Source organism: Bufo bufo, chromosome 1 (assembly GCF_905171765.1).
Source record: "Bufo bufo chromosome 1, aBufBuf1.1, whole genome shotgun sequence".
Taxonomy (NCBI): Eukaryota; Metazoa; Chordata; class Amphibia; order Anura; family Bufonidae; genus Bufo; species Bufo bufo.
Genome location: NC_053389.1, coordinates 273,315,277 through 273,342,231, shown reverse-complemented (window position 1 = coordinate 273,342,231; position 26,955 = coordinate 273,315,277). Strand labels below are relative to the sequence as shown.

Below are 26,955 nucleotides of genomic sequence, written 5' to 3'. Positions count from 1 at the left end.
TGATCGGCGGATAGATCATCAGTTTAAACAAAGTGCAGAACCCCTTTAAATTACAGATTTATGGACATTTATGGATAAAAGTCCAGAAATCCAAATCTCCAGATGTGGGCCTTTGCCAGTGGTAGAAGACACAGCTTCAATGGGGACCCTATTGCTATTTTGAATATTGCAGTACAATGCATGTATTTCCTATGTAATACCAGATTTAAGCTACTTTCACACCAGCGTTTTTCCTGGATCCGTCATGGATCAGCAAAAACGCTTCCGTTCTGATAATACAGCCGTCTGCATCCATTATTAACGGATCCGGTTGTATTAGTGTATTATCTTTAACATAGCCAATACGGATCCATCATGAACTCCACTGAAAGTCAAAGGGGGACGGATCCGTTTTCTATTGTGTCAGAGAAAATGGATCCGTCCCCATTGACTTACATTGTGAGTCATGATGGATCCATCTTGCTCCGCACCACATCGCAGACAGAAAAACTATGTTTGCAGCATTATTCTGTCCTCGATGGGGACGCAACCAAACGGAGCGGAATGCATTCTGGGGCACTCTGTTTAGTTCAGTTCAGTTTTGTCCCCATTGACAATGAATGGGACAAAACGGAAGCGTTTTCCCCTGCTATTGAGATCCTATGATTGATCTAAATAGCGGAAAGGGAAAGCGCAAGTGTGAAAGTAGCCTAAGAAGTGGAGCCATTATTAATAAAATAGTTCTTTTGAGGCTTAAAATGTTCCTTGCTTTGCTATTGCAATGTTGCAGCCTAAAAACACTACAAACAAAGAAATCATTAGAAGTGATCACAAAATGGCTCCAGCTCAGAACAAAATGTCTGTCACCGTTTTGTTAACTAGGCAGTGTTGCCTTTACTTGAACATGAAAGGGAACATCCATTCTGTAATCTGAGACACATAGAAGTCCTTGGTTCATAATGAATAATCAATATGGTACATTCCACTACAGTCGACCTGGGGCAGGAAATTAAGTATATTTGCCGTACATGCCAACATAAAAATGAGCCTGTCACCCTACTCCTCTGCACAAAGCCTGTACTCCCGGAGGGTAAAATCTAATACATTGAAGATGGATTTAGATATGAGATGCATGAGGTCACATCATAAATCAGATGTAAGAAAATATGGATATGACGCATTCAAGCTGAACTGCCATGTAACCCTATAATACAAACCTATTATCCTATTGATTGGGACCCATATGAGTCCCATGAGAATAATTAATTCCTTCGGGCCCCCTCAAGTACCTAGGCCTATGTGTTACTGCTTTCCCTGTACCTGAGCCTAGGAGTGACTGCTTTCCCTATAGCGATGCCCCTGATATGGTTGTTACATGGTACATGAACAGGAATACGGTCACCACGATAATGCACTTTTTATGAGTAAACCTGTCTATGTTCTCTGCAGGGCCGATGACTGTTTTTGTGCGTCTCGCAAACTAGACGCAGTAGCCACAGAAGCGAAGTTTAAGCAGGATCTTGGATTTAGGATGCTCAACTGTGGTAGGACTGACCTGGTCAAGCAAGCAGTGACCCTACTTGGTCCCGAAGGAATCAACAGTATGAGTGAACAAGTAAGTAGGATGCCATCTCATAGACTTAAAGGTTATGACATGTCTTGAGGTATGCTAAGACAGAATGGGGGGAAAAAAATCCAGGGCTCACACAAAGGATCTTGGTGGGACCCTAAGATCAGAAGAAGATTGAGGTGGGGAGAATCCACCATCTTGGCATCTAGGCCACAGTGGAAGATGCTATGCTGTAGCCAGTCAGTTCTCTGTAGCTTTGATAGTTAGTGGGTTGAACCACATTGCTGTTACTTTGGAACTTATGCTAATAAATCAACTTATAGTCACAAAACTACTGCAAGACATAATGCTAAGGATATCAGGAGCGCTTTGTCCTACTATGGCTTTAAAAGGATTTTTCCTCAGTAAGATTTGTAGTTTTCTAAAGTAGCATGTCCCACACAAGTATGTTTAATGCAGAATCTGTAACAGGACCCCTACCTGCTGTGTGTCATTGGTCTTTGGGTCCTCCTGCTCTGCACCCACAATGGTGAAGATCTTTATGTGTACTACAGTCGTTTGATTCCAGCCTTGTGATTACATTTTCAGCATAATGAATCTGAATATGACAAGTTTCATTTATATTAATGAGTGTCATTTATTGCTGCTTTTGTAGGGGATGACCCCACTAATGTATGCATGTGTCAGAGGAGATGAAGCTATGGTACAGATGCTCCTAGATGCAGGCGCCGAACTCAACGTTGAGGTAAGAAAGTGTAACTGCTATGACGAATTCATATTAGCTACATAGAAGACATTCATGGACACTGGGATAGGTCTCACTAAGGTCCTTCAGTCACATACATAGCTGAACTAAGGTTCACAATGTTGCTGGTCTCCGTTTTGTCTAGGTTTTGATGTCAAGAATAATATGGTCTTCAGGTTGATACTCTAAAGAATGGTATACTTCCTTAATTGATTCTGCACTGTTTCCGCACCACTGATTTCCCATGTTTTAATAATTTTGGTGCAGTTCCTCCGAATCCCAGTACCCTCTCCATTTAAATAAAATGACCACCAGCTTCCTCAGATTACTCTATTCACACTGTGCTTTGGTAGTCATCCAACTGCAGGGGGGAGTGTCTCAGACTACCACAGCCCAGCGTGCATAAGGTAGTCTGGTAAACTGTGGTGACCATTTTACTGAAATGAAGAGCGGACGGAGAATTGGAGGAACTGCACCAGAAAGTTTAAATAGGAGGGCACCAGGTATTTTAACCATGGATTATGCATTTATTGTGTTGCAGAGGTTTGCTTTGCGTATATTACACATTTCCTGACATTTTCAGTATATTCCAGATTCCAGAGTTGACTTCTCCCATTTTCAGAATCGGACAACAATTTGTTAAATATGCATGTCCCTGACTGCCTAATGTATAGCTGGTATGATAATGATGGGGTGGAGTGGTCTTGGAATAAGGGTCCATTCACACGACCGTATCCATTTTTGCGGACCGCAAATTGCGGATACTGGCCGCGTGTGTTCTGCATTTTGTGGATCGGAACATCCTTCCCTAAGATAGAAATGCCTATTCTCTTCCACAAAAATGGACAACAATAGGACATGTTCTATCTTTTTTGCGGGGCCGCAGAACCGAAGTGCTGTCCGCATCTTTTGCGGCCCCATTAAAATGAATGGGTCCGCATCCTATCCGCAAAATTACGGAACGGAAGCGGACAGAAAAATACAGTTGTGTGGATAGGCCCTAATAAAGAGGATCTGCTGTTTTATCAGAAACAGCTCCACCAATGTCAATGGATGGTGGTCGGTATTGCATTCACTTGAATGTTAAGGCTGAGCTACAATACCATGAACAAGGGTGATTCTGGGAAAATAGCAGATCCTTTTTTTCCAGTTTGGCCCCTTTCACACGGGCGAGAATTCCGCGCGGGTGCAATGAGTGAGGTGAACGCATTGCACCTGCACTGAATCCGGACCCATTCACTGCAATGGGGCTGTTCAGATGAGCGGTGATTTTCACGCATCACTTGTGCGTTGCGTGAAAATCGTAACATCTTCTATATTCTGCGTTTTTCACGCAACGCAGGCCCCATAGAAATGAATGGGTCTGCGTGAAAATCGCAAGCATCCGCAAGCAAGTGTGGATGCAATGCGATTTTCACGCATGGTTGCTAGGAGATGATGTTAGTAAATTGATAAAAGTCAATTTACTGTTTTATTTTCCCTTATAACATGGCTATAAAGGAAAATAATAGCACTCTTATTACAGAATGTGGCTTGAGGGGTTAAAAATAAATAAAAAAATGTACTCACCTTATCCTCTTGTTCGCGCAGCCGGCAATGTCTTCTTTCTTCTTCTGTCAGGACCTGCAAAAGGACCTTTGATGACATAATCGCGCTCACCATGTGGTGAGCGCCGTGACGTCAGCGCAGGTCTTGCTGAATGAAGATAGAAGATCCTTCTTTCTTCATTCAGCAGGACCTGCGCCGACGTCACCATGTAGTGAGCGCGATTACGTCATCAAAGGTCCTTTTGCATGTCCTGAAAGAAGAAGAAAGAAGACATTGCCGGCTGCACGAACAAGAGGATGAGGTGAGTTAATTTTATTTTTTTAACCCCTCAAGCCACATTTTAGTAAGCATTCTGTATTAAGAATGCTATTATTTTCCCTTATAACCATGTTATAAGGGAAAATAATAAAATGAATAGAACACCTAACCCAAACATGAACTTCAGTGAAAAAGTCTGGATTCGGGTCTGGGTACCACATTCAGTTTTTTCTCACGCGCGTTTCAGACCCTTTGTAAGCCGTCAGCTGGTCCACTGATACAGTACAGATGTGACCTTACCTTTTCTACTGACTTGAGGTATCCTGAGAAAAGTGATGCTAGATGGAAAAAACACAAACCTTTGTCATGCATTATGAGTAAAGCAATAGTTTATCTATAGCTAAAAGGAAAGGTATAAAAGGACACTGTCGGCTCAGTATAAGGAATGATGTCATTACATGGTGCCAGGGAGCATTTACTGTATTTAATAACTCAATATCTTTGTTGTAGGTCCCAAGCACAGCTCATAAATTTCCATCCGTCCATCCTGAAACCCGTCACTGGACTGCACTGACATTTGCTGTCCTCCAGGGCCATATTCCTGTTGTACAGGTATAATTAAGGCTGATTTACTTTCTACATTATGTGACACAGTGGAGGGTATGGTCTGGGAGGACAGGTATTTTCCTCCCAGTGTGTGCTGCTGGGCTGATTTACAGCCAGGTTGGGTCAAACACCGGACTGGATTTTAGGTGCCGGTCCGGGTTTTGACAACAGCTAGCTGTCCTTAAAAGACGGCTGGGCTCAGCAGCAAGTTGTCTCTGTTTTGGGATCTGAGGCATGGCGCCGTGTTAGAGGGCTGAAATCCGCACGCTGGGGAAACAGGCCTCCTAAAGCCTGTTGTGGACCGCTGGAAAAACCTGCAAAGAAGGTGATTGTTTTGTTCTTTGGACTTTCCTTTTTGTGAACGAACACTAAGACTGAAAAATGTTGCTTTGTTTTTGCCTTGTGTGTGAATAAACACTGAAGTTTTGCTTTACAAACTGTTTTTTTTCCTCTGTTCTGCGTCCGCTTACCCTGCCTACCAGAGCGAATCCCCACAATAGGTGGCCTGGTGCGGGCACACGCAGTGAGGCTGGCGTAAACGCAGAAATATTTTTGTTCTTCGGGTACGGCTGGATGTCCTGGATTAAACCAGCTAAATTCAAACCTGTGTCACGTGACAAAATGGAGGCTGTAATCAAAGCTCTCGTGGAGGCTAACCAACACCAGTAAGATACAAACCAGCTGCTGTTACAACGCGTGATGGCTTTACAGGCGGCAGGAGCGTCCCAGAGTGTCCATGATGTCCGGAAAGCGGTCTGTGTGGCGATCCCCAAGTGACACCATCAGATGACATCGAAACCTACCTGGCTATGTACGAGAAGGTGGCCACAAGGGAGAATCTACCCTGTGACCAGTGGGCTGAGGTCGTCACTCTGTTCCTGACATCCGATTCCCAGCGGGTATATTTCGACTTGATGGACAATCAAGCGGCTGACTACCAGAAAGTCAAGGGTGAGATTCTGGCAAGACTGGGGGTGAATGTGTTGGTCCGGGCCCAGCAGGTGCATCAGTGGGGGTTCAACCCGGCTGAGCCCTCGAGACCCCAGTATTATAACTTGCTTCACCACTTGCAAAAGTGGCTACAGTCTGATGTGCTGAGCCCCACTGCTATGCTGGACCGTCTGTTAGCCAATATGTTCTGGAGGGCTTTGCCACCCCCTCTCCAGCACTGGATCGACCAGGTGTCTCCTGGCAATGCCCTTGAGATGGTGGACCTGGTGAAATGCTATGAGGCTACCAGGAATCTAAAAGGGGGTTCTTTCGGGAGGGGGCCAGTCAAACCCCGGAAATCTCCACCCCCGGCCCGGAGGTTTGAGCTGATAAAACCCGCTCAAGATATACCCACTGCGGACCTGGCTCCAATAGTCTGCTGGCGGTGTCAGGAGCCTGGCCATGTAAGGGCTGACTTTCCCCATCGGGTTGAGCCCACTAAGGCTACTTTCACACTCCCGTTTGGTGCAGATCCGTCTTATATCTGCACAGACGGATCCGCACTGATAATGCAAACGCTTGTATCCAATCATAACAGATATGTTTGCATTATTCATTAAAAAAAAAGTCTGTCAAAACGGATCCGTCCTGACTTACATTGAAAGTCAGGACGGATCAGTTTGGCTACGCATCGTCAGACGGTCACCAAAACGCTGCAAGCTGCGTTTTAGTGACCGTCTAAAAAACACAACGAAGACCAAACACAACCAAATTGATGCATTCTGAACGGATCCTTATCCATTCAGAATGCATTGGGGCTGAACTGATCCGTTTTGGGCCGCTTGTGAGAGCCCTGAAACGGATCTCACAAGCGGATCCAGAAACGCCAGTGTGAAAGTAGCCTAACTATGGCTACCGTCAGTCGCTATATGCCAGGAAGCTGTGTGCAAAAAGTACCCCAGAGACTCTAGACCACTTGTGCCAGGTGAAAGTGGGGAACAATCCAGCAGAGGCCCTGCCCTAGTAAGGGCTCCCCCGGTACGGTCCGCTGAGTATACTGGCCGGAATATCAGGGTCATGTGCATTTATAGGGACTTGAAAGACTATACCACCACCCTGGTGTCTCTAACCACGGGGGCCGGCAGGTAGACTCACGAAGTGGCAGTTGCTACAAACTTACACCACAAACTTATAGACTTCCCGGGTTTCCCAGCACTGTGGCCTGCTACGAGGGTGACTGGTGCCCATGAGACAGGGGTAACCCCAGCAGAGTGGCCTTGCTCCGGAGGGAGGCCAGAACCCTGGGAACCCGAGGCCGAAGGGACCCAACCCTATCCCGAGCCTGGGAAAATGTATTAATAGTAGATGGTGAACATCAACAAGCTGGGGCAGAGTCGGTGTTCCCCCGTTTTGTGGTTCATCAGGATATGTTGTATTGGGTAAACCAGCTGCGGGGTAAACCCATTGAACAGTTGGTGGTGCCCCAGGCTTATCGCAAACTCGTGTTAGAGTTAGCCCACCAACATGTTCTTGGGGGTTATCTGGGAATGCAGAAAACACAGGACCGTATACTACAACGGTTTTACTGGCCCAGTGTGTTTAGGGAGGTGGATGAATTCTGTAAGTCTTGCCCGACCTGCAGGGCAACTAGCCCCCAGCATCTTTTCCGCAGTCCCTTGGTTCCTCTCCCAATCATCGAGGTACCGTTTGAGAGAATCGCTATGGACCTCGTAGGCCCAGTGCCGAAGTCCGCTAGAGGACACCAACACATCGGAGGCGGTGCCACTGCGACATACATCGGCTAAACATAGCTAAGGAGCTAATGGAGATGTTCTCACGAGTGGGGCTACCTAAAGAGGTTCTGACTGACCAGGGGACCCCTTTTATGTCCAAGGTCATGAGGGAGCTCTGTAAGTTGCTGCATATCAAACGGTTACGGATGTGCGTGTACCATCCGCAAACGGACGGTCTGGTAGAGAGGTTTAACAAAACATTAAAAACCATGTTAAAAAGGGTGGTGTCTAAAGATAGGAAGGATTGGGACCTTCTTCTGTCCTATCTCATGTTCGCTGTGCAAGAGGTACCCCAGGCCTCTACTGGGTTCTCGCTCTTCGAACTGCTATATGGCAGACATCCTCGTGGTTTGTTGGACGTAGCCAAAGAGGCATGGGAACAGCAACCTACTCCGCACAAAAGTGTTCTTGAGTACATTACCCAGATGCAAGAAAGGATAGAGACAGTGTTAGCTCTTGTTAGTGAGCATATGGAGGCAGCTCAGCAAGCACAAAGTCGGATCTATAATCGGCAGACCCGGGTCCGGATCTTTAACCCGGGTGATCGGGTTTTGATTCTGGTACCGACTGTGCATAGTAATTTCCTGGCTAGGTGGCAGGGGCCTTACGAGGTACTCGAGAAAGTTGGAGAGGTAAATTACAAGGTACACCAGCCAGGGTAGAGAAAGCCGGAGTAGGTTTACCATGTTAATTTACTAAAACCTTGGAAAGATAGGGAGACCTGTACTGAAGACAGCCTGCGGCTGGGTTTTCTAGCAGAAGAGGTTCCGGCCCCTCTGTCTGATGCAAGGGAAGCGGTTGCCACAGTAAAAATTGCTGACAGCCTCACCTCTAAACAGCCTCAGGAGGCCAGGGAGTTCATTATCGGTACACAGATGTTTTCTCGGACCTCCCTGGATGCACTTCCGTAATCTGCCATGACATTGTCACTGAACCTCAGGCAAAAGTCCAGTTAAAGCCATACCGGGTACCCGAGGCTCGGCGACAAGCCTTCTCGGAGGAAGTGCAGCTAATGCTGCGGCTAGACGTCACCAAGGAGTCAAAAAGTGAATGGGCCAGTCTGATAATATTAATACCCAAGCCGGACGGGACGTTACGATTCTGTAACGACTTCCGCAAACTTAATGAGGTTTCCAAGTTTAAACGCATAGCCCATGCTCCGAGTGGATGAGCTAATTGAGAAGTTAGGTGAAGCCCGGTATTTCTCTGTTTTAGACCTCACCAAAGGGTACTGGCAGGTACCCTTGACGGAGGCTGCCAAGCAGAAAACGGCTTTCACCTCACCAAAGGGGCTGTATCAGTATAAGGTATTACCCTTTGGTCTAAATGGCGCTCCCACCACATTTCAAAGGCTAATGGACATTGTACTCCATCCACAAAATTGGTACGCTTCGGCATACCTGGACGATATCGTTATCCACAGTACTGACTGGGAAAGTCACCTACCTAAAGTACAGGCTGTGGTGGACTCCCTTAGGAAAGCTGGCTTGACCGCTAACCCAAAAAAGTGCACAATAGGGTTAGAAGAGACTAAATACCTTGGGTATGTCATTGGGCGCGGAGTCATCAAACCCCAAGTAAACAAAATAGAGGCCATAAGGAATTGGCCCCGACCTGTCACCTCTAGGCAAGTAAAGTCGTTCCTGGAGATGGTTGGCTATTACATGAGGTTCGTCCCCCACTTTGCTACGATAGCCGCGCAATTGACAGGACTTTTGAAGGGACATAAGTCCGTGATGGTTTGCTGGGATGATCAGGCGGAATTTATAGTACAGACGGATGCCTCCGAGGTGGGCCTCGGTGCTGTACTGTCCCAAGAAGTCAATGGGGAGGAGCATCCCATTGTCTTCCTCAGCCGTAAGCTCACCCCGGCCGAGACCAGGTACAGTATAGTGGAGAGAGAGTGCCTGGCTATCAAGTGGGCACTCAAGTGGGCTATTATTTGTTGGGGAGAAAATTCCGCTTGGTGACCGACCACTCCCCCCTTAGGTGAATGAGCCAGGCCAAAGATTTACAGTGGAACACAGGGCAGGCCGGTTACAGGGAAACACGGATGCCCTGTCCTGGCGAGTGTTCACCCCCTCAGGGTCTAACAAAGGGGGGGGGGGATGTGACACAGTGGAGGGTATGGTCTTGGAGGACAGGTATTTTCCTCCCAGTGTGTGCTGCTGGGCTGATCTGCAGCCAGGTGGGGTCAAACACCGGACTGGATTTTAGGTGCCGGTCCGGGTTTTGACAACAGCTAGCTGTCCTTAAAAGACAGCTGGGCTCAGCAGCAAGTTGTCTCTGTTTTGGGATCTGAGGCATGGCGCCATGCTAGAGGGCTGAGATCCGCATGCTGGGGAAACAGGCCCCCTAAAGCCTGTTGTGGACCGCTGGAAAAAACTGCAAACAAGGAGATTGTTTTGTTCTTTGGACTTTCCTTTGTGTGAACGAACACTAAGACTAAAAAATGTTGCTTTGTTTTTCCCTTGTGTGTGAAGTTTTGCTTTACAAACAGTTTTTTTTGCCTCTGTTCTGCATCCGCTTACCCTGCCTACCAGAGCGAATCCCCACAATTTCCAAAATGAGATAGATAGATAGATAGAAAAATGTATTGGGCAGCACAGCAAACAAGGTGTAGAGACGGAGTGCCAGCAGCTGCGGAAGCGATCCAACATCCTGGTAATAATAAAAAGAAAAATTTCACGGCACTTCCAAAAAATAAATGTGTTTATTACATCAGATGCTAGATAGATTCACATCCAGTTTCCATGAATGATGCATGTACTTCTCTCTCCAGTTGCTTTTGGATGCAGGTGCTAATGTGGAGGGATCTTTAGAAGCAGGTGAAGAAAATTACTCAGAAACTTCTTTACAACTGGCAGCCGCTGCAGGCGAGTATTTGACTTGGCATACATTTACTACCATGTATACAGCCCTTTCTGAAAAATCTTAACAACATTTGAATCTCCGCTCACAAGACATTTTTTAACTTTGCCCCCAGTCTGCTCAGAAACGCTTACAAAACCCTAATTTTGGGACCCATTTGCATAGAGATCCATTTTGCAGGAAAATAGGATGGTTATAACACCTATGCATATTGTAATCAGTCAGAGAGCTCCCAGAGGTACCAGAGTGGGTATGTGTGGTCACCTTAAGACTGAGGAACGGAAACCCTATCATAGTATGGTACGGGTGTGGCACTTAGAACCTTCTCTGTGGGCACCCGCTCCCTGGAAAAAGTCTAAGGTGTACCAATATGCCTTAGACTTTTTCTGCCATTCACCAGCGCAGGGCGGCGCACTGAATGCAGGCAGGCTATTATAGCTAAATGATAAAGTACTATATTGGACTGTAGTATTCAGGGTAAATTGCTGTGTTGGCACTTTGCGATAAATAAGTGGGTTTTGGGTTGTAGTTTGGGCACTCAGTCTCTAAAAGGTTCGCCATCACTGCCCTATCACATACAGATGTAGTAGTATTATAACGCGATAAATGCACAGTTGCAGCATATTTAAATTGACTTTCAATGGCTACGGATACGGTTATGTGCATGAGGCCTTATGAGCAAAGGAGGCTTCCACCAGCCCTCTCTCCTGCAATGGATGACTGGTCAGGTGGATAACCAACACATGGAAAGAGCTCCATAGTACATTGTGCTGTATGGCTCCATGTTCTCTTTGTACACTCTTGGTCATGCAATGTTTTTTTTCTCAACTTGTTATACTGGCTGTCTTTACTTGATTAAATATCTTAAACCCTGTCTGCCCACAGGAAACTTTGAGCTTGTGAGTTTGCTGCTGGAACGTGGAGGGGATCCCATGATAGGAACAATGTACAGGAATGGAATTTCTACAGCACCTCAAGGAGACATGAATTCTTTCAGCCAGGCTGCTGCACACGGGCATAGGTAATTTAGATACACACTACCACTCAGGCTCTTACATGTAATGTTCATTGTTCACTAAATGCTTGAAGAGGTACTTCCTGCCAAGGAGAAGATTGACATTGACAAAAAAGATCTTGTGGGTCTAGATCTCCTTTTTTCTACTAAAAATGCTCCACAAATTTCTCCACAGTAGAGTTTCATAAAGGGGTTGTCTCTTCAATTAGAATATATAAACATGTTGGAAGAGGCTCCCCTCTATCATGTAGGAGCCACTGCTGTAGCGACTCAAGTCATTACATGAATAACCTTGTCTTGCTGGCTGTGGCCTCCCCTGCTAAATCAGCTGTTTTCTGGGGATGTTGGACTAAAAAATAAAATGGGTTATATGTGGTATGGGTCAAGGTAGACCTCCGGAATGTAATGCAAACAGGACACAGGAAAAACAGACCAAGGACCCACAGAGAACGTGTAATAAAAGCACATGACAGTAAGCAGGTTAGGCAATAGTGGTAGCACTACCACAGAACCAAGTGCATCGGCAGACCGGGGCAAAACCCATAGAGCGGAGAACCAGTGAGACCCTTTCTTTTCAGAGCCCCTGATGGTTGGGATGAACTGGGCCGAGGGCTCACTGGTCTCACCTCCAGGAAGGTCCCAGTACACTTGGCCCCTACCTGCAGAGAACCAGGCAACAAAACTGGAACCTAAGCAAAAACAGGACATGGAACAGACAACAAGACGAACGGGAACCAGCACAGAAGCAGATGCCTGGACCCCAAGCGGAATGGAAGCATGGTGGTCTCAGGCAGAGCTCCACACAGACTAGAGATCCTCCCTCTCACGAAGGGAGGACAAACACTGGATGGGAACAGTAAGGCACTGCAGGACAGAGAACGAACGGACTGACTAAATCAGAAGCAGTAGGCACTGCCAGGCTGGACAAGGGACAGGAAGATTCAGAAGCAATAGAGCACTGCCAAGCTAACAGACGCATTAAGAGCACTGCTAGGCAAACATGAAACAGACAAGATAACATAAACATATCACAGAACCTATACAGGAGAACAGACAAGGCAATAACATCATCATACAGGACAGGTACAGAACAGGCAAGGACATAACATCAAACACCAGCACAGAACAGGTACAGGACATCAGACAGGGCAATAACAACAATGCATTACCAGGTGACACCACAAACAAGGGCAGATGGCAAAACCCCCCCTGGGTGAGCAGCAAGGGGCTACACCCAGTAAGGCACAGGACAGAAGATAGACTGACCCCAAGCCCCATAGCTCACAGGTAGATATAGCTGCATAATGAGGGCACCTGATAAGCCACACCCAGGAACAGACCAGGGGAAGTTAACCCCTTCAGAAACAAACAGGAAGGGGAGCCTGCATGAACAGGGAAGTGAACACACAGGCTACAGTACTGGACATTGCCCCTGGCAACCAGCATACACGGAGTCCACCGTAGCCAGTACACCAGAGCACAAACAACCCGTGATACAACAGAAATGCATACATACTAAGGCCATGTTCACACACAAGGCCGCAGCCAGCACTCATTGCAGAACCAGCATGTATGGGGATACCCACAGTCAGTACACAAAGCGCATGCAGCCAGCCTGCACGGCACCAGAGATATGAGCCACAGAGATGCAGATACGGGAATCCACAAACACAGGCCACGGTTCACACACTACACCGCAGCCTGCATGCAGTCCCAAGCAACCAGCATACACAGGAGTCAGCCTGCAGCCAGTACGCAAGAGGGCATGCAGCCAGCCTACATGGCCAAAACTGTCACAGTGAACCGTACTGTGACAGTATGATAACCGCTTTAAAGGGGTTGTTTGAGTTCTGGATATTGATGACCTATCCTCAGGATAGTGCCAAACCTCACACAATGGATGGAGCCAGAAGCAGAATGCTCTGTCCACTGTGTGGTGACTGTGACAGGTCACTGCAGCTCAGCTCCTGTTCAAATGGATAAAAGCTGACCTGCAGAAACCAGGCATAGCCATAGTTAACGGGGATTTCTGTTTTTTGTCTCATCCACTATGTTACTTCTGGCACTGATGGCTGCTGTGAACTTTTGATCAGTGGGGATGCCAATATTGGACCCTCACCAATCTGCCAATCTGATATTGATGACCTATCCTAAGTAGGGCATCAGTATCTAGAACCCTTTAACGTGGTTGTCATACACAAGCAGCCCCTTTTATATTTCAGTCTGGAATTTAGGAAAAGAGTAGCTGGAGGCCTGGCACATCCCTATAAAATGGGAAACCCATTGACCTTAATGGGTACTGTGTAATGCTCTAGTTTCCCTGTGGTGGCGCTACAGGGGACTTGAAAACTTGGCATCAGGTTCCATCACCGCATTCTAACAAAACCATTATAGCAAAAAGCATAGTCCAAAAAAGACAATCCTTAAGTAAAATGTGAGTGAGAGACTAGACTGTGACAACCTCCCAATTACACTTACAAAAGTGGTTGTCATACCTGATACATGCAATAATTTGAGGGGCATGTAACACAACATTTGTATTGAATGTAATTAATGTCCACTTGATATTTTCTTTAGAAATGTATTTCGGAAGCTTCTGTCCCAGCCTGAGAAGGAGAAGAGTGACATTTTGTCCCTAGAAGAGATTCTAGCTGAAGGGACAGATTTGGCTGAAACAAGCAATAGTTCATTGTGTCCAAGTCGCAACAGCAAAGCTAAACTGAAGGCGCTAAAAGAGGCCATGTATCACAGCGCTGAACACGGATATGTGGATATTACCATCGATATAAGAAGTTTAGGTGAGCTGATTTTTTTTTGATTTGTTGAATTTAGGGAGTTTCCAAACTCTCCTGAGGGCCACCATAGGTAGCGGCACCCATAAAATCAAGTGAACAAAAGGGCAAAGCAATAAAAATTGACCCAAAGGTGGTTAGAATAAAATTCATAGACTATTAATTTCCCATAATTTAGCACTCTAAGATTATTAGAATTTTACTGCGAACAGATAGTGAACTTCTCAGCAGTACTTCATTAATTGAAGTTAACATCCACACCACTGTTTAGTCCAATGTTCTGTGTGATTAATTGTATAATGAATATTTATAGAATCAGTGCGCCATATCTACACACAGTTAAATGCTAAAACTCTGTTTCCTGCAGTCACCACTAGGTGGCGCTTACTGTGTATGGATTTATACAGCTCTCTTTGAATTCTGTGGGAGCTGTTTTATAAGCTCCCCTGGGGATGGCTGTAGGTAAACAGGTTTCTATCATTTAATTCAATCTCTGTGTGAAGAGAAGCAGTGCTTCTCATCTGTAGCATGGTTCTCATCTATAACAGGTATGCCACTATTTATAAGAACACTCTTTTTTTATCATTACCCATTGCAAACAGGGCAGCATTCAGCCAACAAACAAGCAAATGCCAGCTAATCGGATCTTTTATGTGGGCATAAAAATGCTCTATGGTTGGCGGCACATGTGCCCCAGACAATATGCAGACTGAATGGGGATGAATGATCGTAATAACAATCGTACTGGTGCGAAAAGGTCCTTTAAACAAGCGACTTGTTATACTTTCGAATGGTAGTGGTTTTGAGCTGAAGTTGGACGATTAGTTTCAAAGCCATTCATGGTGTTGGATGGATTTCCACAAGTATTGTCATACGTCTAGGCCGAGCCCACATTCCTTTAATACATCACAATAATCTATTTCTAATGTCACCTCTTTCGATATCTCTGTTTCAGTAACTACTTTCCCTTCTCATGAAATAACAATTCTGGAGCACGTATTCGTATGACTCTATATTGTACTATTGTTTTATTATTCCTACTAGAGTATGAATGAATTGCTAGCAGTCTGCGATAAAGGTCCAATTGGGTGTTACCATTTGGAGATGGATCGCTGCACAAATTGGATTGGATTGTGTCAGATTGTGCAGGGGCACACCCCAAACTTTTAACACCCAATTAGACCTTTATTGCAGACTGCTGGATAACTAGATGTACACTGCTATTGTGTTTCTTACTGTACATTACAAGGCTCAATATCTCTTACTTGGGGCAACACTGTAAACATTTATCATCTGTATTCAGTTCAACTATTACTGCGGTTCAGACAACAAATCCTTAGTGGATTCAGCGGTTGCACTACAAGAACGTGAGACACAGACTTCTACCTTCATTAAGGAAGCAGGGGCTTATGTCACATAAATTCAATGTGACAGTAGAATGGATTCAGTTCTATCCCCAAACAAAAAAATATATTTTATTCCCAGATCTTGAAGTCATGATAAAAGTTACTACATTCCAGTGACATGCCTCCCTGCACATACACTGCTCCCCTTCCAGTAGCTAATGAGGCATAGGTTTCCTTTGCCACCTAGGGGACTCGAAGTCCAGCAGTGCTTAGGAGGAAGTATGCCGCTGGCGCTAGGTTTTACTTTGCCTTTTTTAGGGTCCATTTATTAAGCATCTTTATATAGAAAGAAATAGTCTAATGTTGAGGAGAAATAGATTTTATTCATCTGCTTCTTTCCTTACTTCTGTACTGTACCAACATGCAAAGTAAGGATGCTATGGTAGGACGGAGGAATCAAAATGTCCCCCCCCCCCCCTTCCCCATCTCAGAGCAGGCCTTCTTTAGACTTCTATGTCAGACCCCATATCAGACCTCAGATCAGACTCCCATTAGACCTCCACGTCAGAAACCCCCATCTCAGACTAGACCCCCCCATGTATCAGACCTCAGATCCGACCCCCATTAGACCTCAATGTCAGACCCACCCAATATCAGACCGCATATAAGACCCCCATTAGACCTCCATGTCATCCCCCCCCCAATATCAGACATAAGATTAGACCTCTCAGACCCCCATTAGACCTAAAGGCCCCCATATCAGACCAGACCTCCAGAGCACGATTAGAACTCCAGACCCCCATTAGACCTCCAGACCCCTATATCAGGCCCCCATTAGAATTCCAGACCCCTATTAGACCTCCAGACCCCCATTAGAGCTACAGACCCCCATTAGAGCTACAGACCCCTATATCAGACCTCAGACCAAACCTCCATTAGACCACAGATCCTCCATATCAGACATCACATCAGACTGTAAAATAAATAAAGAAACTTACCGCTCTTGCTCCGCCGCCACTCTCCAGCTCTATACGTCCTGACACTTTTTACTCATGGAAAGCTTCCTTCTGTGAGCGTGGTCACCCCCTGCAGGTTAATACAGTTTGTATACACTGCAGTGGAGGACTGATCTGGGCTTCTTACCAACCACTATAGTAAGGATACACTTTATTTTAATACTGTAAGTACAATTACACTTGAAGGGCACTGTGTTCTAACTGGAGCTGTGGGCTCTCTTTGACCATGGGTTCTTGGGCACTGCACTAATGAACGAATACCCATTATGACCCTGTTGACCTGTCAGGAAGATCGACAGAAGGGAAAACGTAGTTAAAATCTTGTAAAATGAATGAAAACAAATGGTGGGACAAGTGTGGCCCTACTATTATAATGATCATTTTGAATCTCATATCTCAAGGTGATGCTTATCTAGCATCTATTTTTTCAGAGTTAGCTAGTTTTTAGAGTACAGCTATGATGAAATTGCAGCAAGCCCATGAGGATCAGGAGAGGAGGATGGGAGTGTTAGTAACTCTGGCTGTCACAGTCAATCACAGTGGCTTTCCTCACACTGTTCTCCCTAGGGCTGTGCAGTGAATGGAGGGTGCACCCTTTCTTACCTTGGGGCACACCCTGGTTCTGGGGCTCCTGCCTGATGGTAGCTGGGGTGCCCGTGGTATTAAGTGTTTTTATGGGTGCAAGTCATGGCATGTGGAGTGCAATGATCAGCATATGGTGTAGGAGTCAGAAAACCAGACCAGTGGTAGAAGAATAAATGTACTGTACTGTAATGTACTCTTTACTGTACTGCAAAATAGGAGTTGTAGTACATCAAGTTATAGCAACAAAATGTACACAACTGTACACAATTTTCTCCCAGATAACAATATATGGATTTAAACAAGAATGGGAGTTATGGCCCTCTTCTCTCTCTGTGTTGCTAAAGTGTCTCTCAGTAGAATCTACGGCTGGCAGCAGTACCTTGGCAATAATGGCTGTAGTGTCCAGTGCGGTATACAGAGTTTTGAACATCTGGCCAGGATGTGTCTAAGTGTGAAGGGTCTTTTAATGGTGTCCCTCACTGCAGCAAAGTCTAAATGGCTGTAGTTGTAGGTTACCTTGCTGACTCTTGTGCTTGGCCATGCAGATTCCAAATTCTTCTTGATCATCCTCTCTTTCTTTCCCTCTCCTTTTGTCTTTCTGTGGATCTTGCAGAGATCTGTTAGTCTCTGAAACTTTCTGGACCTAGGGAGAGGGAGCATAGGTCGCTACCTCCTTACCCTAACAAACGCTCCTTACACACTAGGGGCTGGATCCCCACCACCCTCCTACAAAGGGCTGAGCCAGGGTTGTCAACCCTGACTGTGTCATCCATACACAGCTATACTGGGTATAATACGTAATATAACAATACATGGCATAACATTACATTGCATAACATTAAATAACAAACCGTTTGCAGATACCCACTTCTCTGGCGTACTGCAAAGTGACTCCAGCTTAGCAGCATGTTCTAACTTGGTCCCCATTAGATGTTGCGCTGTCACTCCTCCGTGTTTTACACTGAATCTTGGCTTGTTCATATGGGCTGTTTATACAAGCAAAAGCACACTAGGAAACACATGTAGCTTGTTTTCATAATAGCAAGGACAGAATAAATGACACCAGACATAAAGGGCTTTCCTTTAAGCCTTTTTTCATGACTATCTCATAAACCTGTGCTATATATTTTCATCCCAGTCAAAAGATAGAGGCAGCACTGTTGTCCAGTCCTCGGCAATGGTTAATGAAGCAATGCCTTCTAATTTAATTCCACTAACTCAGGTGCATTTATCGCTTAATATCCCTTCACTAGATGTAAATTGCTTTTTTTACTACAATCCACAAACCTTCGTAGTTGAAGGTTTCAGAATTAAGATAAACCAAAGCTGGTGACACAGGTGTTTAAATTGACCCGCTGTGCTGAAATGGAAGTTCCCGGAGGAGGCCAAGACATTTTCTTTGACATTGGTATCACAAGAAATACTAAAGAACAGAATACTGAGTGTGAATGGATGGATGCTTTGATTTAGGGTTTCGGGTTTCTCTGGATAAAAATTCTGATCCGGTGCAGCTTAAGTGCGGAGTTAAGTTGGACATTTCAAGCCAGTCTTGGCATCCTCAGAGGGCTATGGCTAATATTCATCAAGCAATTGTAGATTTCATTTGAGGCACAGGAACTACCAGAGGAAGAGGTGTATGCCTTGTCATGAATTAGGCGTGTCCTCCAGTGGTACAGGGGATATCAAGACTAAATCTCCCCAAATGTGTTTGCCTCAATAACACTATACACACTATGACACTGATGTATTTCTAACAAAGCTACAACCAGCCCTATACCTCCCATGGATCCAGAGACCTCCCCATTAAATGCTCCAATTGTTCTGCTACATTCATTTCAAACTAAAGGGGCACTTTCTTTGTCAGGGGATATGTCACAGTTTCTAGCAAAAGAAAGGGCTGGTGGCTTTTGAAGGATGGAACTGAGCACGTGTGTCCACCTCAGCGAGGTGGACTGAGAAATAAGGAAAAGAACAAACAGCAGGTAGCACTATACAGATACATTATATTGAATAACTCAGTGGCTATACAAAATTTTAATTACTTGCTATTACAAAAGAATTCATATGCAGGTGCTACTTTGCATAATGTAGAATATTTTTTGTGGGACAACCGCTTTAAATAGTTGGTGGTATCTGTCAACATTGGTGGCATCCACTGACAGTTTTCTATGCTTTAGCCAGGCATTATATGATGATGTCCCTGCAGAAGGAGTTCCCACCAAATGATTCCAAACCTTCATCGGGTTTCATGTGCAGATTTTTACCCAATATCTATACTAATTCATGAGGGTGGGCTTCTGTGCAATAAAGGCATCTCAATGTTGTGTCCTTTCAAAAATGAAGTCATCGTTTGGGATGGAGGGGGTTACTGCATTCATTTGATGCCCACTTAAAGTGCCAATCAGGGGAAAAGAAAAGGCAAGCATTGTCCCCAATTACCTTATAACATGCTTATATTATGATGTTTCCTTGTAGGTGTCCCGTGGACCCTTCACACATGGCTGGAATCCCTGCGCATTTCATTTCACCAGCATAGACGTCCTCTGATTCAATGCTTGCTGAAAGAGTTCAAGTCAATTCAAGAGGAGGAATATACAGAAGAGCTGATTACACAGGGTCTGCCGCTCATGTTTGAGATTCTGAAAGCTAGCAAGGTATTCATGATCTCTTTCCCTGGTTTTAGGGACAATCATCATGGATAATTAGCTGCGAAGTTGTGAGTGAAGAAGACCTTGTAAAACCATAGAAGGAGTGGACATTCCATACGTTCAACTTATGCTGCTGCAAATAGGCCTTGTAGGCAAAGGGGCCCAATATTGCCTTAAAGTAAAAGAAAACTAACCACTGTGCTTGGTAGGGCTGCCTTGGGTATTCAGTGCAATGATCTACTAGTGATCTCCATAGATCAAAATGCATCAGAAAAATTGCTGAAGTATTTACCAGAGTTATAAGAGAGGTCAAATATGACAAGCTACACTTTTGGAGAGAAAGGGGGAAAACATGCTGTTCTTGCACATGGGTCCTTTGTCTCAGGTTTTCATCATGTTACACAGAGCAACCTACCCTGCACATATGAGGCACACCTAGATTGAGGGTCCATTCACATGACTGTGCTCGTTCTGTGGACCGCAAACCACCCTTCCGTGTGCATCTAAGTCTGCGTGGCCACGCAGCAATAGATAAGACATGTCCTATTCTTTGCCACATATTGCGGATCGTGGACCCATCGAAGTCAGTGGGGCCGCAACGCAAACGGCGTGCACACGGCCGGTATCCGTGCTTTGTGGATCTGCGGTTTGAAACAGACCCTTATGCAGTTTTCTAATATACATTGTTTCCTAGTTTCCCACTCAATTCAAGATCTCTGTTTGGTCTCATGGACTGTGACCATTCTTGTTTCTATCAAGAACCTGAAAACCCTGCGGCTGTCAAAGCTTGCTGGGAATTGTAGTTTCACAATAATTGGAAAGCCAATGGAGATCACCAGTTTAATGAATTATTTATTTTTCCTCTGTGCTACACAGAGGTTAAATATGTTTAGGGTTCTGCCTAGTAATGAGTGACTACATGTGACCACTTTGCATCTCCATCTCTTTACAGAGCTCACCAAAGATTTCCACTGGGAACATGGCTATCTTTTCTAAATCTTTCTTGCCTTTGTCCTTGACTGGATTTAGCAAAGATCTTTTAAAATGTGCTCCTAAATTATCATTTCATATTTTCAGTAGACATTTATGCAAGGCTGCAACATGACCACTGAACTCGGCAAGATTTTGTGACAGGGCAGTTTGCCAAGAAAAGAAAATCTTGTTCATTGTACAGAAACCGTATATCTACTAACACACATGGTTCTACCTCATCAAACAACAAGCTTCCTCACCACTGATAACAAATGACTTAGGTGCCACCTTCAGCTCCGACAAATGAATTAGGAAGTTGTCTGCTCTGGGTGCACTTCATAAATCTCTGCTAATTGCTTTATATTCTGACCTGGCTCTAAAGGTCTTTAAATGTGTCCAGTTACAGTTGCAGGCAAAAGTATGTGAACCCTTTGGAATGATATGGATTTCTGCACAAATTGGTCATAAAATGTGATCTGATCTTCATCTAAGTCACAACAATAGACAATCACAGTCTGCTTAAACTAATAACACACAAAGAATTAAATGTTGCCATGTTTTTATTAAACACACCATGTAAACATTCACAGTGCAGGTGGAAAAAGTATGTGAATCCCTAGACTAATGACATCTCCAAGAGCTAATTGGAGTGAGGTGTCAGCCAACTGGAGTCCAATCAATGAGATGAAATTGGAGGTGTTGGTTACAGCTGCCCTGCCCTATAAAAAACACACACCAGTTCTGGGTTTGCTTTTCACAAGAAGCATTGCCTGATGTGAATGATGCCTCACACAAAAGAGCTCTCAGAAGACCTACGATTAAGAATTGTTGACTTGCATAAAGCTGGAAAAAGGGTTATAAAAGTATCTCCAAAAGCCTTGCTGTTCATCAGTCCACGGTAAGACAAATGGTCTATAAATGGAGAAAGTTCAGCACTGCTGCTACTCTCCCTAGGAGTGGCCGTCCTGTAAAGATAACTGCAAGAGCACAGCGCAGACTGCTCAATGAGGTGAAGAATCCTAGAGTGTCAGCTAAAGACTTACAAAAGTTTCTGGCATATGCTAGCATCCCTGTTAGCGAATCTACGATATGTAAAACACTAAACAAGAATGGATTTCATGGGAGGATACCACAGAGGAAGCCACTGCTGTCCAAAAAAAACATTGCTGCACGTTTACAGTTTGCACAAAAGCACCTGGATGTTCCACAGCAGTACTGGCAAAATATTCTGTGGACAGATGAAACCAAAGTTGAGTTGTTTGGAAGAAACACACAACATTATGTGTGGAGAAAAAGAGGCACAGCACACCAACCTCAAAACCTCATCCCAACTGTAAAGTATGGTGGTGGGGGCATCATGGTTTGGGGCTGCTTTGCTGCGTCAGGGCCTGGACGGATTGCTATTATCGAAGGAAAAATTAATTCCCAAGTTTATCAAGACATTTTGCAGGAGAACTTAAGGCCATCTGTCCACCAGCTGAAGCTCAACAGAAGATGGGTGTTGCAACAATACAACGACCCAAAGCATAGAAGAAAGTCAACAACAGAATGGCTTAAACAGAAGAAAATCCGCCTTCTGGAGTGGCCCAGTCAGAGTCCTGACCTCAACCCGATTGAGATGCTGTGGCATGACCTCAAGAAAGCGATTCACACCAGACATCCCAAGAATATTGCTGAACTGAAACAGTTCTGTAAAGAGGAATGGTCAAGAATTACTCCTGACCGTTGTGCACGTCAGATCTGCAACTACAGGAAACGTTTGGTTGAAGTTATTGCTGCCAAAGGAGGTTCAACCAGTTATTAAATCCAAGGGTTCACATAGTTTTCCACCTGCACTGTGAATGTTTACATGGTGTGCTCAATAAAAACATGATAACATTTCATTCTTTGTGTGTTATTAGTTTAAGCAAACTGTGATTGTCTATTGTTGTGACTTAGATGAAGGTCAGATAACATTTTATGACCAATTTGTGCAGAAATCCATATCATTCCAAAGGGTTCACATACTTTTTCTTGCAACTGTATATATACTGCTGGTAACTGAGTTTTTACTGGACAAAAAACAACTGTATGAAGACCTTCTGAGGAGTCTTTGCAGTGAGCCCCTGTGGAGCCATAGTAGTAGTCCTGATGAAGTGTTGTATCACGGTGTATTCCCTCAGGACATTGCTCCCTGGGGACCGGTGCAGTGGAAATGTAGTTTGACGAATGAGGCTAGGAGTGAACATATAACAGTCTCCTTTTTCTAAGTGCAAAGCATAACTTCTGGTACATTAGCAGCGGATTCATAATGTAATTTCTGGCACCAGTAAGGAAGTATGGAGGCAGGTAGGATGGTTTCAACTTGTAGGTATAGATGTCCACTATTAGGTCTAGACTTGATCTTTAACTGGTCCAGTGGTAGTCTTGGGAGATGGAAGAGATAAGCCGTAGTCCCTCACCTAACAGCAGTGTCTATTATGCAGGTTTTCAGTTGTTCCTTCTGCTGTCTTGTCTCTGAGGTATTTGCTTGAGGCTGGATTACATTGATCTCTCTGTAGAATCTTTACCTGGAGCAGGAGCTCTGCAGTGTGCTTCTTCTCCTCTCTATAAGGCTTCTCAGGAACTCCCCCTCCTGGCAGGAAGAAGGACCAGCCCACACCTACCAAGAGGGGAAGGACTTGGTGGTTAGCACTGTTCCTGCCAACCTTTTGCCATCATTATTCTTTACTGGAAATTATGGCCAAAATATACAATATACATAACAATACATAACTATATACAATTGCACCCATAACAAATCCAAATTTCTTGTCGAAGCACTAGCAGTCTCCCATAGAGCAAAGCCATACCACTGCTGTTTCGTTGAGCTTTTGAAGGCCACCCTTCCACAGTGTCCCAGCTACATTTGATTGTATCTCTATCCTCTGAGATCCTTAGCCGCACAGTACTTGGAGGAGCAGCAAACACAGTTCAAAGGAGTAGCAAGCACATCTCATGGGACGCAGCAGACATAATACATAGGGGTACAGCAGGCAGAGTAGATAGGACAAAGCAGGCACAATACAATGGGGCAGCACACACAATACATGCAGTTAAAGTACATGAAAACACTACAGGCATAGTACAAGATAACAGCAAAATATAAGTGGTTAGAAGGAGGTGTAGCAGCACTTACAGTCGCTCATTGGCAGTCTCTCAGTATATTAGGTGGCAATGCCCGCAGTGCTAGATCCTAGCCTGAGGGTCCCTGGTAGATGATATCAAGCCTTGTCTTGGCTTGACAAAGACTGTTGGTAGTCGAAACGTTGCATCTTTTTGGTGAATAAAACTGCATAATTGGAGGAAGACATTGAGTGCTGTGGTATTATTCATTTGATATAGCCAAATCTGAATTGCCATGGTGCCCTGTAATTTGTATGTATGTCTTTGAGTGAAGGGGTAACACTAAGTTGTAAAGATTGGGTGAAGGGCATTTTGGCAGTAGACTTTCCTCTTTCTACTCCTGGGATCTGTGACACTTCAAGGGCTAAAAGTAGCACTACACATTCCAAAGACCAATGCGTTATGTTTAGGGTGTGAACCATAGGACATGTTACATGTATGGTAGGTTTCACTATAGGGTAATTTCGTTAAAGTAAATGCCCCGTGTGAGCTTTGGGACTTTATACTAGTCATTAGGAGATTTGAACATAGTTCCTCTGTTATCTGTTGCTGGCTGCAAAATTGGTTCCTGCACTATAACCTGCACCTGGTTAAATAGCCCCTTTGGTTAATCACTTTATTTTAGGCTTTAGTATAGATATTATGATAGTTCTATCTTATACTATATTTCAAACATAAGTGACCACTTGCAGAACTCCTTCGTGTATCTCCCCACTGTATTTGTGTGAAAGGCACTGAATTGGAGGCAGATGTATTTGCAACAAAGAATTCAGCTAACTAATCATGATCTTGCATTGCTCTGATCCTGTCATCTCTTCTATCTTCTCATTATGGGCCCCCAAGGACGTAACTTTCCTCCTCGCCCGGGGTTTCCCAAAGTTCACTTCACAGCTGTGATTTTAAATGCAATTTCCAAGTTTATTCTTGGCAGATCTCCCAGCGTTTAGTCTGATGGGGCTTTTTATTCTTTCCTTCATTTCATTCTGGTCTATTGAGGAAAAGCCTTCATCTACTTTAAGAAAACAAACCTTTTCTAGATGAGTTTCCAACCATTTTACAGACCTCAGAGCTGCATAAAGATGCTGAATGTTTTTAATTACACCAAGTATAGTGGTAATGAGTACCAGTACTCTAGAGTGAAATTTAATCAGTTTTACTGTAGTGACAATGAAAACTAGTCCAGAGAGTGCTAGGCTGCTGAGGTATTTGGGAGATGAACAGCACTTTATCGGCTTCATTGCTTTGGTGAGACAGAAAGCATAAAAGAATAAAAGTTTACTTGTGTTATCTATAACATAGGAAGCAATAAATAAAACAAACAAAAGAGGATGTTGTTTTTTCACAATTAGTTGGTGCTCTTATGGGGTTGCACTGGGGAACCTTGGGTCCACCATTAGATATGATGATAAAGGCCTATTAGAGAAAATGATACTAAGGGCTGAGCAGAAAAAATTCTGTTGAAGTCCTACCGGAACAAATGATACTGAGAGCCCTCCAGAAGCAATAATTCTGAAGGCCCACAGAAAGAAATAACACGGAAGGCCCACCAGAGGAAATAATGCTGGAAAGCCATCAGTAAAAATGATACTTAAGGCCCAAGAAATGATACTGAAGACCCACCAGAGAAAACTATATTGAAGGCCTATCTATCATCAATGTGACAAATGCATTTTGTAAATTCTAATATTTCTAGGCTACGTTATTTTTATTGGTATAGACTAATAAAATTATTTTAAAATGCCCCAAAGTTATTTACCCCAGCAAGAAGTGATGTACTCTATTGGCTGCTTCAGATGAGGTTGTTCACTGATTACTCTCACAGGCCTTATTATGGATCGTCTCCTTTATCATGTCATAGCGTGAGCCCTCTTCCCTTCTGGTAGCCCAGTCTGATTCTCTGAATTCAGCACCATTGCCAAAGAGGTGTTTGTAGTAGGGAACTACATGTTAAGTGAGTTAAAAGGGTTATCCAAGAGTGGCCAGTGTCCAGTGTCTGATGCTCCTTGGCTGGCTCTTCCTCTCCCTGCCATGCTGAACTCAACATCCTTCCACAGGGAGACATGTGAATAGGGGCGTAGCTATAGAGGGGGCAGAGGTAGCAGTTGCTACCAGGCCCAGGAGCCTGAGGGGGCCCAAAGACCCTTGTACCGCATAAGAAGATACCAGTTTTATAGAAAGTTCATGCTGGTCAAGTTACATCTTCAGCTGCCTGTGACCATTACGACAACTGGTCATGTGACGCAAGGGAAGCAGGTCACCACTGAAGCTTGTGATTGGCTGCAGCAGACATATGTCCTCCCGTTTATGGATGTTGATTTCAGCGAGGCAGGGAGAGGAAGAGCCTCCCTGGGGGCATCAGACACTGAACCCAGCGGCTGGACCAGGTACCGTAAGTATGATCTGCATCGTGGGTCGGCCACTCTGGGAGGTCTTTCTTACTCTTGGATAGCCCTTTTAAAGAGTACCTGTCACCTCGAAATGCAGTGCAGTTTGCAGGCAGCATGTTATAGAGCAAGAGGAGCTGAGAAGATATATAAACCGTTTTTTGAAAAAGATTATGTAAAACTTGTAATTTATACATTTCAAACTCTGCTATTTGTGATCTCAGTTATACACAGGGAAGGTGATATCAGTGATTGATAGCATTCTCTGTGTGTATGTTCAGAGATAGCTGTCAGTCACTGATAGCTGTACACAGGGGGAGGACTTAAGTTTAGAAAAAGCAGATGGTTACATGTATACATGATAATAAGTTTTACAGAATCCTTTACCAGAAACCTATATGCAGCGGCCCAGGAGGAGCAGAAGTAGAGGATAGAAGTGGTAATGGCTCTGGCTGTTACAATCACAGTAGCTTTTCTCATGCTGTTGCTCCCTAGGGCCGAGCAGTGAAAGGAGGGCATACGCTTTCTTCCCCCGGAGCACACCCTGATGTTGGCAGCCCTCTCTGATGGGGGTCAAGGTGTCTGTGATGTTGAGTTTTTGTATAGGTGCAAGGCAGGGCATATAGAATGCAATGACTGGCATATGGTGCAGGAGTCAGTAACCAGGCCAAAGGTAGCAGAATAAGGGTCCATTCACACGTCCGTATGTGTTTTGCGGATCCAAAAATTGCGGATCCGCAAAACACGGACACC

At 44.6% G+C, this 26,955-nt stretch overlaps 1 protein-coding gene across 2 annotated transcripts in view; it reads left to right on the top strand.

The window, feature by feature from the left end:
* Positions 1-26,955, top strand: part of BTBD11 (BTB domain containing 11) — a 230,005-nt gene that overhangs the window by 184,573 nt on the left and 18,477 nt on the right. For both annotated transcript variants that reach the window (XM_040439449.1, XM_040439440.1), the window contains 7 exons: positions 1,429-1,594; positions 2,205-2,294; positions 4,611-4,712; positions 10,212-10,305; positions 11,186-11,321; positions 13,893-14,113; positions 19,530-19,708. In XM_040439449.1, coding sequence (XP_040295383.1) covers positions 1,429-1,594; positions 2,205-2,294; positions 4,611-4,712; positions 10,212-10,305; positions 11,186-11,321; positions 13,893-14,113; positions 19,530-19,708 — 988 coding nt within the window. The remainder of the gene's footprint in view (positions 1-1,428; positions 1,595-2,204; positions 2,295-4,610; positions 4,713-10,211; positions 10,306-11,185; positions 11,322-13,892; positions 14,114-19,529; positions 19,709-26,955) is intronic.